Here is an 18176-nt window from a genome sequence, read left to right on the forward strand (position 1 = left end):
TTTCTTAACAGTACGATGATCATGCTTAAGTTTTCGGGAAATTTCTAATGTTGTCATCCCTTCACCAAGGCATTGCACTATTTGATGCTTTTCAGCAGCAGAGAGATCCTTTTTCTTTCCCATGTTACTTAAAAACTGTGACCTGCTTAATAATGTGGAACATCATTTTTAAGTAGTTTTCCTTTAATTAGAATCACCTGGAAAACTAATTATCCCATGTGTTTAAGATTGATTTCAGTGATCCATTGAGCCCTGAGACACAATACCATCCACGAGTTTATTTGAAAAACAAAACAATTAAATCTTTATCACACTTGAATACAATTTGCATAATAATTTGGAACACAGTGTATGTTGGCTAAATGCTAAAATTGACCTGACAATATGATTTTACAGGTTAGTATGTGTTATCAGATACCAAACATGCATACTTTATTTTTTTTTAGGTGGTGAAAAAAAAATCCAAAGTTTGTATAAAAAAAAGCGCCATTTTCTGAGACCCAGAGTGTCTCCATTTTTCGTGACCTGGGCCTGCCTGATATTTTGAGATTTAAGCTGACATTTATCTTGAAACCATTTTGATCGCCTGTTATTGCATTTGATTGAAATATTGCCATGTGTAGCAGAAATCATTATCTGCTATGAACTCCGGTCACAGGCGTTTAGTGAGTCATTCATTGAGCAGCGTGTTAAACAGATGACTCTGGAGGTCCCTTCCAACTCTTAAATTGATAGGACTTGATTTGGAAAAGCACACACCTGTCTATATAAGGACCTCACAGGTTCACAGTGCATGTCAGACCAAATGAGAATCATAAGGTCAAAGGAACTGGCCAAGGAGTTCAGAGACAGAATTGTGGCAAGGCACAGATCTGGCCACGTTACAACAGAATTTCTGTAGTACTCAAGGTTCCTAAGAGCACAGTGGCCTCCATAGTCCATAAATGGAAAAAGTTTGGGACCACCAGAAGTCTTCCTAGACCTGGCCGGCCAGCCAAACTATGCAATCGTGGGAGGAGACCCTTGGTGAGAGAGGTAAAGAAGAACCTCACCGTGGCTGAGCTCCAGAGGTGGGAGAAAGTTCCATAAAGTCAACTATCACTGCAGCCCACCACCAGTTGGGCCTTTATGGCACAGTGGCCTGACGGAAGCCTCTCCTCAGTGCAAGACATATGAAAGCCCGCATAGAGTTTGCTAAAAAACCACATGAAGGACTTCCAGACTATGGGAAATAAGATTCTCTGGTCTAATGAGGCAAAAATAGACCTTTTTGGTGATAATTCTAAGCGGTATGTGTGGAGAAAACCAGACACTGCTCATCACCTGCCCAATACAATCCCAACAGTGAAACATGGTGGTGGCAGCATCATGCTATGGGGGTGTTTTTCAGCTGAAGGGAAAGGACGACTAGTTGTCATTGAAGGAAACATGAATGTGGCCAAGTACAGAAATATCCTGGATGAAAACCTCTTCCAGAGTGCTCTGACCTCAGACTTGGCTGAAGATTCACCTTCCAACAAGACAATGACTTGGGGTATATACATCACAGGAGGGGCTAGGGCCCTATATACATTACAGCAGGGGCTGGGGGCCTGTATAAGTATATATTTATATATATATATATATATATATATATATATATATATATATATATATATATATATATATATATATATATATATATATATAAGGAGATTTTTGTGTACTCACCGTAAAATCTTTTTCTCCGAGTCAATCATTGGGGGACACAGGACGAATGGGTGTTATGCTGCTGCCACTAGGAGGACACTAAGTTAAACACACACAAAAGATTAACTCCTCCCCTGCAGTATACACCCACGGGCTGGACAATCCAGAGCCAGTTCGGTAACAAAGCAGTAGGAGTAAACCAGTTAAAAACAGTAAACATGTTATAGTCAAAACACGGACTGAAGAGAATAACCGAGCCAACTAGGCTAACAGGGAGGGTGCTGTGTCCCCCAATGATTGACTCGGAGAAAAAGATTTTACGGTGAGTACACAAAAATCTCCTTTTCTCCTACGTATCATTGGGGGACACAGGACGAATGGGACGTCCCAAAGCAGTCCCTGGGAGGGTAACAAGAAGTTATAAATGCTGTGCGTGCCTACGAGCTACAGATGAGACACTGCCGCTTGTAGGATTCGCCTACCGACGGACGCGTCTGCCGAAGCCTGAGAGTGCACATGGTAGTGCTTCGTGAATGTATGCAAGCTGGACCATGTAGCAGCCTTGCAGACCTGTGCAGCCGATGCCTGGTGCCGGATGGCCCAGGACGCGCCGACTGACCGGGTAGAATGAGCCTTGATCCCCGGAGGTGCGGCGTGACCCTTGACACGGTAGGACTCTTGGATGGCGGAACGAATCCACTTGGCAATGGAGGCCTTGGAAGCGGGCAGATCCTTCCGTGGCCCCTCCGGAAGAACGAACAAGGCGTCTGACCTACGGAGAGACGCCGTTCTGGAGACGTAACGTTTGAGACCCCTCACTAAGTCCAAAGTGTGGAGAGCCCTTTCCGTGCGGTGGGAAGGAGCAGGGCACAGTGAGGGAAGGACAATTTCTTCATTAAGATGGAAAGAGGAAACGACCTTCGGAAGAAAAGTCGGACATGTCCGCAGAACTACCTTGTCCTGGTGGAAAACGAGGAAAGGCGGTTGGCACGACAGAGCTGCCAGCTCAGAGACACGTCTAATAGACGTGACAGCCACGAGGAAGGCGACCTTCCACGACAAGAACAGCAAGGACACCTCATGCAAGGGCTCAAAGGGGGGCTCTTGAAGAGCACAGAGGACCAGATTCAGGTCCCATGGTTCCAAGGGCATTTTGTAAGGCGGAACCATATGAGAAACTCCCTGGATGAAGGTTTTGACTTGCAGTCTGTTTGCAATCCTTCTCTGGAAAAGAACCGAGAGAGCAGAAATTTGGCCCTTAAGAGAGCTAAGGGCAAGGCCCAAGTCTACGCCTGATTGAAGGAATTCCAAAATGTGAGGAATAGAAAAACGGAGGGGAGAACGTCTCCGATCCCTGCACCAGGCGAAGTATGCCTTCCAGGCGCGGTGGTAGATGCGCATGGAAGAAGGCTTGCGTGCGCGGAGCATGGTAGATATAACCGTCTGGGGCAGCCCCTTCTGCCTCAGTACCCAGGACTCAACGGCCACGCCGTTAAACACAGGGCCTCTGAGTTCGGGTGGTAAATGGGCCCCTGAGACAGGAGGTCTGCGCGGCTCGGCAGCCTCCAAGGTACGTCTGAGACCAATTGTACCATCTCGGCGTACCATGTCCTGCGTGGCCAGTCCGGAGCGATGAGAATTACTGGAATCCGTTCTGCCTTGATCTTCCTGATCACCTTCGCCAGAAGGGGAATTGGAGGAAAGATGTATGGGAGTCTGAAACCCTGCCATGAGAGGACGAGAGCGTCGGCTCCAAGGGCTGAGGGGTCGTGAGACCTGGCCACGAAAACGGGAACCTGGCAATTGAGGCGAGATGCCATTAGATCCACGTCCGGAGTCCCCCATCGAGAACATATCTGGTGAAAGACTGCGGGATGGAGAGACCACTCTCCGGGATCGAGACTGTGGCGACTGAGAAAGTCCGCTTCCCAGTTTTCCACGCCTGGGATGTAAACTGCTGAGAGTATGGAGTGGTTGGTCTCGGCCCAGCGGAGAATGAGCGTTACCTCGGCCATGGCCGCTTTGCTGCGAGTGCCCCCTTGGCGGTTGATATAGGCTACCGCAGTGGCGTTGTCGGACTGGACTCTGACCGCGCGGCCGGAAAGGAACGGATGAAACTGGCGGAGAGCCAGTCTGATTGCCCGAATCTCTAAGATGTTGATGGGCAACTGGGATTCCTGCAGGGACCAGCGACCCTGAGTCGAGTGGCGTTGGAACACTGCACCCCATCCGAAGAGACTGGCGTCCGTCGTGACAACCAGCCAGTGCACCGGAAGGAAAGACTTCCCCCGAGTCAGGGAGGACCTCTTGGTCCACCACTTGAGAGACTGCCTGATTGGGCGAGAGAACAGGAGACGGCGGTCGAGCGAGGCGGGATTCCTGTCCCATACTGCTAGAAGGGCGTGCTGTAGGGGACGGAGGTGAAAAACAGCAAAAGGCACTGCCTCCATCGCCGCCACCATCCTGCCGAGTACCCTCATGGAGAAGCGTAGGGAGTGAGGGCGAGGTTGGATAAGCTTTCGGACTTCTCTCTGTAGAGTGGAAACCTTTTCCGGAGGTAGGAGTACTAGACCCTGAGAGGAGTCTAGGATCATTCCCAGGTAGGATATGGTTTGAGCCGGGACCAGGGAAGATTTTTTGAAGTTGATTTTCCAACCCAGGCGCAAAAAGGTATTTATGGTGACGTCTACTGCTTCTGAGCAGGATCGAAAAGAGGAGCCCTTTATGAGAATGTCGTCCAAGTAGGGCAACACCACTATGCCTCGAGCATGGAGAATGGCCACGGCAGCTGCCATGACCTTGGTAAACACCCGAGGAGCGGTGGCCAGCCCGAAGGGTAGGGCGACAAACTGAAAATGGTGCCCCTGGACCGCGAAGCGGAGGAAGCGCTGATGAGACGGTAGGATGGGAATGTGCAGGTAAGCGTCTTGAACATCTAGAGATGCAAGGAACTCGCCCTCTTCCAGAGAGGCAATTACCGAGCGGAGGGACTCCATGCGGAATTGACGTACGCGAACGTACTTGTTGAGAAGCTTGAGGTCTAATATTGGACGTACTGATCCGTCCTTCTTTGGTACGATGAAAAGATTGGAATAGAAACCTTGGTACCTCTCGTTCTGAGGTACCGGGATGATGACCCCGTCTTCCCATAGCGACTTTATGGCCTGGAAATACTGACGGACCCTTGCTCTGGGAGGAGGGGACTGGAAGAAACGAGATGGGGGACGAGAGACAAACTCTATCTTGTAACCGAAGGACACTAGGTCGCGGACCCATCGGTCGGGAACTACCGAGAGCCACGCGTCCCGAAAAAAGAGTAGGCGGCCGCCAACTCTGTCGGTGTCCTTCGGCATTTGCCAAAAGTCATTGAGGTGGAGACCTGTTAGGTCTGGGCCCTCGGGATCCCTGTTGTCTGGGTCTGCCTCTCCAGGAGGGAGAAGGTTTGTAAGACGGCTGGGAGGCTCTGTCCTTGCGCTGACCTCTCCCGACGCCGGGTGGCGCGGAGGAGGGATTGGACCAATTGGAGCTAAAACGGAAATATCGGCCTCGGCCCTGTTGGTTGCGAAAGGGCCGAAAAGTTCGTTGCTGGGGAAGGAATTTGCTCTTTCCTCCTGTGGAGTCTGCGATTATTTTGTCTAGTTTGTCCCCAAAAAGGCGTTCGCCCTGGTATGGAAGAGACGTGAGGGATTTTTTGGAACCCGAGTCCGCCTTCCAGTCCCTGAGCCAAAGGGATCTGCGGATCGTGACAGCATTGGCCGCTGCCTGAGAGGCACAGTTGGCCGCGTCTAAGGATGCAGAAACTACGAAGTCCCCCGCTCTGGCAATCTGAGTGGTCAGGTGTGAAATTTCGGGGGGTAAGTCGGCACGTAAAGACTCGGCCCAATGGGTCATGGCCTTTGCAACCCACGTGACGGCAAAAGAAGGAAAGAGAAGCCGAGGAGGCTTCAAAAACCGAACGAGCCATCTGTTCAATTTGTCTATCAGTGGGATGCTTGATGGACGCACCCTCGGAGGAAGATAGAACCGCCTTGGTGGCTAGCCGAGACACTGGCGGGTCCACGGAGGGTGACTGAGACCACTCCTTAGCTAGGTCCTGAGCAAACGGATACTTCAATTGCATAGCCTTCTGACCTGAGAAACGTTTATCCGGACGGACTCTATGGAGATCGACAATGTCCTTGAATTGAGGGTGCGTAGGAAAAAATTTATGAGCCTTTGTGGTTCGCCCGAATGACACGGGATGAGCCGCCTTGGACGGGGTTTCCTCCTCTAACTGTAGCGTCTGACTTACAGAGTCTATGAGAGAATCTAGGGTCTCTTGATCGTGATGATACTCTGGGGAACAGGACGCGTTGGATGCGTCGTCCAGGAAGGATTCCCTGCTATGAGTCGGGGATGAGTGGCGAGAGACATCGCTCTCTGAGCCGGAGGGCTGATCACGGACCGGAGATATTACCCTGGACCTCTTTTTAGATGAGTGAGGGCTTCTGGAAGCGGTACGACCTCTAGGCCGAGAGGGGTTCTTAGACCGCGTTACATCATCCGTGGAAGAGCCCTGGGTAAGGGACGGCTCACGGAGGGACTGTATCGTCCTTTCCAAGGATGCCACAGATCGAGCAAGGGAGGACGCCCATGCGGGGGTACTAGGCTCGCTACATTCCGGGACAGAGGCCGGAGTATCCTGTGCCGCAGACATTTCGCAGGCGGTGCACAGCGGAGCAGTGTGACCTCGGGGCAGAGATACCTTGCAGGAGGTGCACACAGCAAAAATAACAGAGTGGGTCTTTCCAGTCCGTTTTTGCTTAGACTGTGACATATTTGTGATTAAGAGAGCGTACTGGCAGGGGGGGAGACAATCCTACTGAGTGCGTCTCACCAAAGTCCTGCGGTGGCCTGGCAGGTAGATCCTGAAGTCCTGTGCGCTGCGGAGCTGCAGAGCCACCAGCGTACTTCCCGGTCCAAGATGGCCGCCGAGATGTGAGAAGGGCGCTTCTCGGGAACGAGAAGCGCCCAGGGAGGGGGCGTGTCATGGGCGGGCGTTGGCGTGCATGTAGGCGGGCGCTGAAGTCCGGCCCGGGCCGGGTTGCCAATGCGCCAACGGAGCGCCGGATTGCCCGCCGTGCCCCCTCAGAAGTACAACGCTGCCCCGCGGCTGCAGAGCCGCATTAGTAAGAGAGTAAGGGGCCCCCTCCTGTCAGCTCGTCGGTCCCCGCACTTACCCTGTGCGATGGAACCGATGCTCCATCCACCTTCACCTTGGTAGGGAGAGGGTGGAGAGCTTCTGCCGCCGTGCGTCATCCGCTATATTCAGTGGTGATGCAGTGGGCGGCTGCACGGACGCCATGTCAATCTGTCCGGCTGTGCCCTGGCTCCAGGAAACTTAGGTGGATGATTAGTCCCCGTGGTCGCCTGAGAGGGAGGGAGGGAGATCGGAACGCTAAGGAACCGTCGCCACACTGAAACGTGAGCCAGGGCTGGCATCCATCGTCGCGGGAAAGGATACAGGAGGAACGCTCCATGTACTTGCCCGTTGTTGGTGCGGGAGAGATCAGAGCTGAAAATTTGCCTGTCGCTCCCTTCTTTCCGTTAAATCCAAAAATTGGTGGGGTCCAGAGGACCCAAGTGCCTCCTGAGACACTAAGTAAGAACTGGCTCTGGATTGTCCAGCCCGTGGGTGTATACTGCAGGGGAGGAGTTAATCTTTTGTGTGTGTTTAACTTAGTGTCCTCCTAGTGGCAGCAGCATAACACCCATTCGTCCTGTGTCCCCCAATGATACGTAGGAGAAATATATATATATATATATATATATATATATATATATATATATATATATATATATATATATATATATATATATATATATATATATATATATATATATATATATATATATATATATATATATATACATATACATATATATTTATTGTAGGGGTTTCACTCACTCAGGTGCGACGGCTGACACTCAGGATGCAGGTTCCAACAAAAGTACAAAGGTTTATTGTTCCATACACCAGATAGCATAAACAGAAAACAAATAGCCTTTAGCTCAGCTCATGCAAATGAAAAAAACAAGTGTCCATTCCTTCAGGCTCAGTCCTAGAGCCTTAACACACCCTGGAGGCTAGCACCTCCACACATATATCCTGTGTTAAGCATTAGCCTGTCTTACATAGAGCTAACCACACCCAGTAACCCATCACATGATTAGCCATGTGGTCTGACATCACCACAGGTCCTGAAACACATATATACATGGTTATATACAACAAAAATACTCCGGGCTACATTACAGCAACAAGGCACTTATGTGGCACATACCTCCCGTCGGCTACACACCCTTTAGCCATGCTACTATATATATATATATATATATATATATATATATATATATATATATATATATATATATATATATATATATATATATATATATATATATATATATATCACAGGAGGGGCTGGGAGCATATAAACATTATAGGAGGGGCTGGAGGTATATACATCACAGAAGGGGCTAGGGCCCTTTATACATTACAGCAGGGGCTGGAGCCTATATGCATTACGGCTGGGGCATATATACATCACAGGAGGGGAAACAGGCCCTATATACATTACACCAGGGCTGGGGGCCTATATACATTACAGGAGCAGCAGGGGCTTCTGCTGCAGTTGTCATAGGTGGAACTGGAGCGTGCTAACTCAGCCCACAAAATACATCCTGATACAGGATGCAAGTCACTGTTCCACGCGCCGCAGCATTCAGTGGCGCACGCATTGTCAGTCACAATAAAAGGGCCAGTGGCGGCCCGACCACTGCAGTCCCCTCCAAGCCCGTAGATAAGTATGTCGGGCTTAGAGGTTCCTTAGCGAGTAACTAACTTTTTTTTTTCCTATAAATCTTGTCCTGCATGTTAAGTTATGAGACTTTACAAATCACTTTATTATGAGATTTGGCTTCAGTCTGTGGCTAAAATTGCATTCAAGCGGACAACTAATATCTTGTTACCTTCCCTCTCTAGATGATAGGTTTGGAATCAAACCTTCTATTGAACAGAAGAAACTCTCTCAGATTTGTTAGAATCACATTTATTTGACTCTCTTTCAGACAATAAGTTAATACAACTATATTATATACATCAAGCTTATGTAGTATCTCTTAGATTTTATAGGATGAGCAGATCATCCTAGGAATGACTCAAATGCCTTCCCATATAAATGTATAAATCAGCTCATAAGAAGAGTCCCAATAGAATAGGTCCCAGCAACGAGAATCCCATTTTCGTGGCTGTCGGGTACACATGAGTTGGCCAATTTATGCGCTAGGTACCGGTAGTCTCAATTTTTCCTATTTTCTAGAGCAGTAATGTAACTCAAATTCCATAGTTTTCATGTTTGCTTGCTGAAGTGCTACAGAGTGCAGCTTTGTCTTGTTAGTTGAGTATATGTCAGTAAGGGGTTAAACAATGAAAGCTTAGTTACTCTTTAAAGGGAACCTGTCATTAGAAAAACCACTATTAACCTGCAGATATGGGGTTAATCTGCAGGTAATAGCATTACTAACATGCCCAGGGCCTGCACTTAGCCGAACGCTGCATGGAGAAAAGTAACTTTATTCCCCCCGGCAGCGTTCGGATTCAGTCACCGCGATGTGTACGCTGTTATCACGCCCCCGGCAACAATGCAGAGCGAGTGTCAGACAGGGTGGGATTACAGCCGCTGACCTGTATTCTCAGAGCAGTGATTGAACCCCCTGTCGGCGCTGCTCCCATGACTAACACCTGAACGCTGCAGGGAACAATAAAGTTTATTTTCTCCCCGTAGCGTTTGGCTAAGTGCAGGCACCGGGCAGGTTAGTAACACTATTAACCTGTAGATTAACCCCACATCTGCAGGTTAACAGCGTTTTTTTCTGGTGACAGGTTCCCTTTAAAATGGCTGCAGTGCTTTAATAGTAGTTTTTTGATAAAATTAGTAGTTACAGCAGTTAAAAATGTTATAGATGCTTTTTAGGGTGAACTTTCTGACCCATTACGCAGGTCTTAAAATAATAGATGTACATCTTTCCAACAAACACTTTATTTCATACAAGTGCTACATTGTCGCTAATGCACCCAATCTAATAATTCTAGGCATTTATGGACAGTTACCTTTTCTTTCTTTTCTGTGAAGAGAAATCCATGATAGAATTTACTCTCGGTGAAAGTGCAGGAGCCAATTGCTATAGCACAGTTATACGCAGCACAATGATACTGTCTCCTCTTCTCCAGTAGTTGGGTTTCCCCAGACATGTTCTCTGTATATGCATCGTAACATGATCTGTACACACATAAAATAACATATTAAAGCAGCTAGCATTGTAACAATACCTAAAGTAAGAGAAAAGACTGTGATGTGTATATAAGGGAAAAAAGATCATTTATGACTTGCATTCTGCATTTTCATCTGTTTTATCTTCTTCACGTTCGATTTCTAATCTTTACTTGACTGCCCGTGCTTGGAGACTAGCGGATATATTTCCCATACAGGGCACATTCACAGACAATGGATTCCTGCTCTTCTTTCCTTAGGTAGCTCACAGACAGAAGCAGCAGAAGCACGGGGGAAATTATATAGCCGTACTGACCGGTGTAACTGTGAATTCAGCCCTGGCATAAGCTATTAAACTTACTAAAAAGCTGCATATTGATGTCCTGCCCTCTCCACAGACATCAATACGCTGTGTAATGTGACATCAGAGACCGGCTGTATGATTTCAGCCATGTATGTATAACTTTGAAACGCTGTAGTGATTCAGAGAGGAATACACTTTAACTGCAGGCTGGGGACTGAGTGGCACAGGAGACAAGTCCCGCTGCACACACACGGAGGGGGACACCTGTCAGTCACTGGCAGTGGGCAGCGAAAAGCCGTAGGAGACCCATCTGATAGGCCTAATTTTAAAGTAGGTTTTTCTGAAACAAAGCAGCAGGTTGAACTTGATGGACCTAGGTCTTTTTTTCAACCTAAGCAACTATGTAACTATAACAGAATTTAGCTGAAATCAAGCAGCCAGTGTCTGATTTATGCTACAGGGGACCAGGCAGCATGTATCAGCCATCATGTTCCCTTTAAGCAAATATAAGCAGCGGATTGTGAATCACTGTTTGTATAAACCTGAAAAGCAATTAAGGAATTTCATGTTATTCCCTTAGCACTCTATTACGCCATTAAGCATGTGAGGGTGTTTGGAGCGGGATCAGGAGCAGAGCCCAATCCACACAGGAAAGATGCCGGCTTTATTAGGTAGCTGGAGTCTGCCTTTAACAGCAGCGATTGGAGCAAGTAACCATCACATACTTCAATAATGTCTTTGTAAGCAGTTTTTCATCAACATTCACTGTCCCTTCAAATGCGTGATTTATTCTGGATTCTTTGGAATAAATTTCATCCTTAGATAGCCGTAAATAAAGAACTTCCAGCATCTTGTAGTAACCAATTTTCTTTGTAAGCTGAGTGTCAAAAGCGGTTTCTGAAGTCTAGGAAAAAGCCACAATAAAAAAAACAAAGATCATACAATAACTGGAATCAGATTGTGAATTTTGGTATGTACTAAATACACTATCAAAGCACTTGAAAAAACATTGCCGAAAAATCTAAAAACCAAGTATGGTTTCCAATTTTTAATTGTGTCTGTAAGCTTCTACTGCCAGACGGTAATTGTCCATAGATAAATATTTCATTTGCCAGATCTAAAAACCTAGAAAATTATAGGTTCACTAAATTATAAGGATTGTCCAAAAATATTTTAAAACTTCTACTCAGCAGGTAAATCAGCCATGAACTCCCTCTGGTCTTTGCTAGTTGTCTTACAGTGATGACGTTCAGATGATCGCTTTAGTGGTCAGCACTGAAGACATTGATGGTCTGCAGATACCTGAGGGTAGTTATACCATCATCACAGCATGAACACTAACAAAGGGTGCTGATGCAGTGGTGGAAATTACACAGCTTTACCCAAAAGGTACAGGAGAGACAGTAAGAGTCCTCAACAAACAGTATTGAAATCTGCCAAGGGCAATGGAAGAATCCTGCGCTGCTGGATTAATGACAAGCCACAATGGAATATGAAATCTGGGTTTAATGTCAAAGCGTTTGGAAGTCACTCCGACTCCTTCTTCAGGACATTTCGAAGTGTTGATACATTAAAGCAAGCTGAGACAACAGCACTCTAGCTACACACAGAAACTTTAAAGTTTTCCCTGCGCAGGGAAATGGACCATGCTACAATTCGCTTTTATGACTTTACGAGATAGGACTAATCCCTAAAAGACTCATATCTAGAATGTTATTACTTAACACCATGTCAGTTTATCCAGTGTATTCTGGATTGTGTTATGCAAAAAATATATATTGTTAGGAGCCCATGTCAAAGTCCACCATAGGCACACAAAATTGTTAATTATGGGAATAGCTATTGTGCATTGACTACATTTATGAAACAGAAAAATCCAATGCTTCAAAAAGCGTGAAAAGTGTTTAATGGAAAGTAGAGGACATCAAATCTATGAAGAGATCTAAGAGCTCTGGCACTAAACATGAAGTTAGCAATAAATATTAGATGTAGGAGCACCTTGGTCTGTAACTGCATCTTCCAAAAGAAAAATTATAATGGCAATTTAGACACAAGTAACGATTTTACTTGAGGAAAACATCCAAAAGTGGTTAATGATAAGTAATAGGCTATTTAAAATACTGGTACATGTGTAACTTGATACCTTGGTGAATCTGCTCTTGAGAACATCCATTGAAAAATTAATGATTTTGCTGAAAAAATCTTTCAATGCATCCGAACTGCAGCTCCACAAAAGAATCAGTAGGCAGTGATCAACTAAAGACAGCCGAGTCATATTCGAAAGTAGATCTTCACTCTTGAACAAATTGTGAAGCGTTTCCATCAAGACCACTTGTTTCTCATAACTACTCCTAAACAATGGACAGAAAAGTAAAGCAAGGTTTTCATACAAATAAAATTGTTTTGCAGACTTTTTTGTGCATAAGTTGTGTCCAGAAATGATCAGGTGGCTGTGTGCAAATATGTCTAATGGAAGAAAGAAACACTTTCAACCCAATTAGTAGGCGTTGTCCTTAAACAAGGATCCTTAGGGAGTTTTGAATGTTTAAAGGGAACCTGTCACCCCGTTTTTTCAATATGAGGTAAAAATAGTGTTCAATAGGGCCTGAGCTGTGCTGTACAATAGTGCCTTTATTATCCCCTGATTCCCCACCTTTGCTGCCAAAATGCCTTAGTAAAGTCGCCGTTTTCGGCTGTCAATCACGCAGGTCTGGTCAAATGAGCGTGGTGAAATCGCTGTTTCTCCACCACCTCTTGCTTTTCTTCCCAGCGTTGGCATAGTGGGTCGCGCATGCGCAACTGCCGAATGCACTGCGCAGCGGCAAAGAGCGAGATCTGCGCTATTCACCGGCTTTTCCGTGGCGGCGATCTTCCTGAGGCCGCGTGTGCGCAGATGGAGTGCTCTGCTTCCCGGGGCTTCAGGAAAATGGCCGCGGGATGCCGCGCATGTGCAGATGGAGATCGCGGAGGCCATTTTCCTGAAGCCGAGTTCGCATCTCATCAGTCACTCCGGGCCTGTGCGCACCGGGCGCCGCCTCCTCTTGCTTCATTATCGTCCCCAGCGCCCTCGCTGTAAGTACAAAGGGCAGCGCAACTGCGCATGCCCGAAAAAAAAACAATGCGCAGGCTCCGGGGACGATAATGCATCAAGAGGAGGCGGCGCCCGGCGCGCACAGGCCCGGAGTGACGGCTGTGCTGCGTCTGATTAGGAAGGAAAGACCCGCCTCCCTGGCGATTTCAGGATAAGAGGGGGCACATTTTATAAGTGATTATTTCAGCATGTGCAGGCATCATAACTAAAAGAGCCACCTTGTCAGAATGCAGCATTTGTGCTGCACAAGGTGGCTCTTTTGGTTACAAACGCCTGAGGGGGGTGAAAGGTTCCCTTTAAATTAAGGGTTGCTGTTTGGTTACAGCCTATGAGCCTACGTAGGTTCCTATTAACATTCCTACATAGGCTAGTTACAATGTGTGTGTGTTTACTTACCGCCTTAGGAATGAGGGTGTTGAGCTGATGCCTTTTCATTACTAAGCCTATGGTTTGGGGTCAATGACAGCTGCTGAGACCAAGTCCTAATCTCATTACTCTGATGCTACTGCATCAGAAAGAAAAAGGTGGTGTTGAACCAAGAAATCACAAAACTTTTTTTTTTTTTTTTAAATACTTTTATTTAGCTCAAAAAGCCTTTATTGCTGTACAAAAAAGCATGCAAATCTGCGGGAAAAACGCACCAAAAATCGAGGCAAAAAGCGCGTTTTTGCTGCCAAGAGATGCAGAAACCTTGCAGAAATGTACGCAAGCAAATACTCAATGTGCGCACATACCATAAAAATAATGTTATAGCCAAGTTCATGGTAAGGTTTTAGAGAATACAATAAAAGTGCAAACATTTTCTTTACCTTTTTATAACTTTTTTGAAGGTGTTCTGAAATAAATCCTCCATAAAATGTTTGTCATCCCTACAAAGAATCTCCGCCATGAGCTGCAGCAGTACTGGGCTTTGGGACAGTTCCAAGGCATCTAAAAACTAATACAAATGCATACATAGTTTTTTCACACATTGTGATGCATAAATGAACCAAATACATTTTGAACACTGCATAATAGTGTTAAATTGTACAATGGTCTATTAGTGTTCCGATCTTAATAATAAACAGTAGATTTTATGTGCTATGATCTCATCTATTGTAATGCACATTGTAGATATTGTCACTGAATGCCCTTCATGTCCCAAATTCAAAAACAGTACTAGAATAATAAAAGTTAATAAAACTTTATTCTGAAAAATGAACCATCTAACAGATTCACGGACCACCTGGGCCACCTCTGATTAAGATTATGTGCAGTTTAAAGCCAGCTTTTGAGCGTTCAAAAAGTACAGGTGAACCACACCGGCAAAAACTGAATCATAAAAGTGCTAAATTCTGCAATTCGTAGTAAATAGCAAATATGTTTTGCCATACTGTTCCAGGCATAAATAATAATAATAATCTTTATTTTTATATAGCGCTAACATATTACGCAGCGCTTTACAGTTTGCACACATTATTATCGCTGTCCCCCATGGGGCTCACAATCTAAATTCCCTATCAGTATGTCTTTGGAATGTGGGAGGAAACCGGAGTACCCGGAGGAAACCCACACAAGCACGGAGAGAACATACAAACTCTTGGCATAAAGGCCAAGATCCCAAAAATGGTCAGATTCAGAACCTCTGCTATTATAATGTCCTAAGCAAGCCATGCAAAGAAACTGTCAACACGATTTTACACAAGTAGTGGTGTATGGCATCTGTCCGCAATAACAATTACACCACTTTTAGAGAGCTGATGATCCGGCCATGATAAATTATAGACAAATCTGGCTGGAAGTTCATTGGTAGCCGAATCATTGCTCTTCAAAAAAAAGGAAAAAAACATTAATTGGCCACAAAGGCATGTTATGCACACAGGTGGTGCACGTTTTTTGTGAACCCACTTTGCCACGGGGGTTGGGCTCCTGATGGTGGACTTAGGCTTCAGCTGCAAATAGCCACCAGGTACCTCTCCCAGGAGGTCCCTGCTATTGCGGCTGCTGACCCCAAGGTGTCTTGTGAAGAGATTCAGGCACTGGCTAGACACAGACCAGGGAAGCAGTTCAGGCACTGGCCGCACAAGGACCCCCCAGGGGTTTGGGTTCAGGCAATGGTCATACAAGGAGAAAACCAAGGAGGAACAGAAAAGCACCATAAGAACCAGAGTAATCATGAAAAAATCTTTATTGATTAAAAGGGTAACAGGAGAAGCATAAAAACACAGAAAGGAGAATGACAGGGAACACACCACAAACAGGTGGCAGGGTGGTCACTAGCAGGCAAAATAGGTACCAATGAGTTAACAAGCGCTAATAGTCAAAAGGTAACTGAAATCAAGAGCCACAAAAGACCAGGCAGTAAATCTATAGGTCAATACACCGTGTGTCACATACGCTGGTAACGGGCCAGTATATCAGAACAGATGATGCGCCTACAAAAAGTAAACAAAAAGTAGCAATAATTACCTGCAGGACCACGATGCCACCCACCCCAACGCGCGTTTCGGCGCTGTGACTTCTTCCGGGGGTAGGCAATGGTCATACAAGGACCAGGGGAAGGGGAACCATGCAGGGGCCCCAGAATTAGCATTACAAGGTATTATTTTTAGTGGGTGACAACGCCATATACAGCCATATCACTACTTTCATATGTAAAAACATGTTAACAGATTCCTTATCATAAGCGTCCATTTTCAAGAGACAAGAAGAAAAAAAATAAGAAAATGTGTAAGTTGCTTTGGTCTTTAGAAAACCTGATACTGCTCCTATTCTGTTCTTTGTGGATGATATGAACCTTACAGTAGAAGGATGTGCAGTTCTCTACAGCAATAGTTTACTCCCAAGTCCCACTGTATGCTGGAGGATTACAGGGAGAGGAGCTGCCCGGACCAAAACCAACTTGTCTCACTGTTCCTACATAATATTGCACTGCACGGAAAAGAAGGCTTAGGTGATGTAACCAGTCAAGCCAAGTATTTCTCACCAATAATTTGCACCTTGTCCAAAATAAGGTGAGTAAAATTTGTGCATATTTTAAGAAAGCCGCATGATCTCAGCCAGCAGGGGGGAGGGAAAATATCTACAAAAATCCCAGCTCTGTTAATTAGGGGTTAGTAAAAGAATCACAGGCAAGTGTCCGTGCTCAGGAGCCATCTTTCTCCCTCTGTTACATCTCATTCTTGTAACGTAAATAAAGTGAATTTGGTGAATGGGTTTTCATTCTGCTAATGAGACATTTTGCAGCAGGTGAAATTAAAGGCCACCTTCAACTTCCCAAACACCCACAGTTGACTGCTGGAAAGCGTGGATTTGGGAAAGGGGTAGGGTTTTGATAAACAATAAGTCTTTGGCGTATTGTTAAATTATACAAAACATCTCTGAAAATTAAAGACACATGATAAAAACTATTTGGATTGGGCAATACTGACTTTCTTATTGCAGTCTATGCAGAAGGTTAATTGTCTTTTCAGAACAAACATATCATTCTAGAATAACATGGAGGGAATTATTAGAGGATGAATGATGCTGTACGTATACATTAAATCTGGATCAAACATTACCCACCTTCTTCACACAGTCCACATAATTATTGAACTTTAAGGTGCCTTTAGGGAATTCATTAGATTTCATTGGAAAGTTAAAGGCCACAAACTGATCAAGGGCATTCTTCAGCTCGCGCAATCTTTCTTCTTTTAGATTGGTAAAGAAGGGAAGTATGATAACAGCTTGACTCTAAGAAATAAATAATTTGGCATCATAAACACTCCAAAAGTACAAATATAAGAGCACAATAAGATTCGATTAGAACTCAAGGCTTATACAATTACAACTTTTTTCCTAGTTAAACCTGAGCATACACATTAGATCAGTCAGCTGAGTTAAGCACAATCAGCTGATGATCAGGATTGTGTGTGGGGGCCTCCATCAAATATCAAGAGAAAGGATTGGGCACATTAAATTTCTACATGTCTCATCCTTCTTTACGGTGCTGCACAAGGTGCTGAAAACGCCAGATCTCCCACCCACCTAAAATTCAATACAGATTACTCTCAAATATATTAACAGAAAAGACAGGAGATATGCAATGGGTATATAAATTCTACACACCTCTGTTAAAATGGCAGGTATTTGACATTTAAAACAAAATCATACTAAGAAGAATCATTTCAGAACTGCTTCCATATTTAATGTCGCCCATTACATGTACCATCTGATTGAGAAAAACTGAAATCATTTTGATAACAAAACTTAATAATCTGGTTGCATAATGGTAAATTCACACAGGGCGTTTTTGCAGTGTTTTTTTGCTGCTTTTTTATGCTAATTTTCAGCTGCTTTTTACAGTACCAGCAAAGCCTATGAGATTTCAGAAATTTCATGCACACACATTGGTATTTCGTGTGATCGGGATTTTGTGCTTTGCTGTGTTTTTTGGACATAAAGCATGTCACTTCTTTCAGCGTTTTTGCTGCATTGTTTCAGCGTTTTTCACCCATTGACTTGAATGGGTGTTGAAAAAACGCAGAAAAAACGCAGGTATCATTATTTGCTGCGTTTTTACTGCTGAAAATACAAGGACATTAGCATGGACAAAGAGAAAATAAAACGCAGCACAAAACGCACCAAATACGCAACAAAAAAAAGCACCTAAACCTGGGTTTTTGATGCAGCTTTTTTTCTGCCTAGAAGATCAGGTTTTGCTGCAGAAAAAAAAAAGCAGCAAAAATGCCCTGTGTGAACTTACCCTAAGTGTGAATACCCCCTTATAATTGGAGATGTGGTTGTGATCATAATTAGC

At 45.1% G+C, this 18176-nt stretch overlaps 1 protein-coding gene across 1 annotated transcript in view; it reads right to left on the bottom strand.

The window, feature by feature from the left end:
- PRKDC (protein kinase, DNA-activated, catalytic subunit) overlaps window positions 1-18176 on the bottom strand; it is a 384813-nt gene that overhangs the window by 187725 nt on the left and 178912 nt on the right. Inside the window, exons 39-43 of the mRNA XM_077270465.1 lie at window positions 16943-17110; window positions 14206-14333; window positions 12449-12656; window positions 11031-11209; window positions 9842-10010 (exon numbers count right to left, since the gene is read on the bottom strand). Of these exons, the coding sequence (XP_077126580.1) occupies window positions 9842-10010; window positions 11031-11209; window positions 12449-12656; window positions 14206-14333; window positions 16943-17110 (852 nt within the window). The remainder of the gene's footprint in view (window positions 1-9841; window positions 10011-11030; window positions 11210-12448; window positions 12657-14205; window positions 14334-16942; window positions 17111-18176) is intronic.

The sequence above is a fragment of the Ranitomeya variabilis genome, chromosome 6 (assembly GCF_051348905.1).
Source record: "Ranitomeya variabilis isolate aRanVar5 chromosome 6, aRanVar5.hap1, whole genome shotgun sequence".
In the NCBI taxonomy this organism is placed as follows: domain Eukaryota; kingdom Metazoa; phylum Chordata; class Amphibia; order Anura; family Dendrobatidae; genus Ranitomeya; species Ranitomeya variabilis.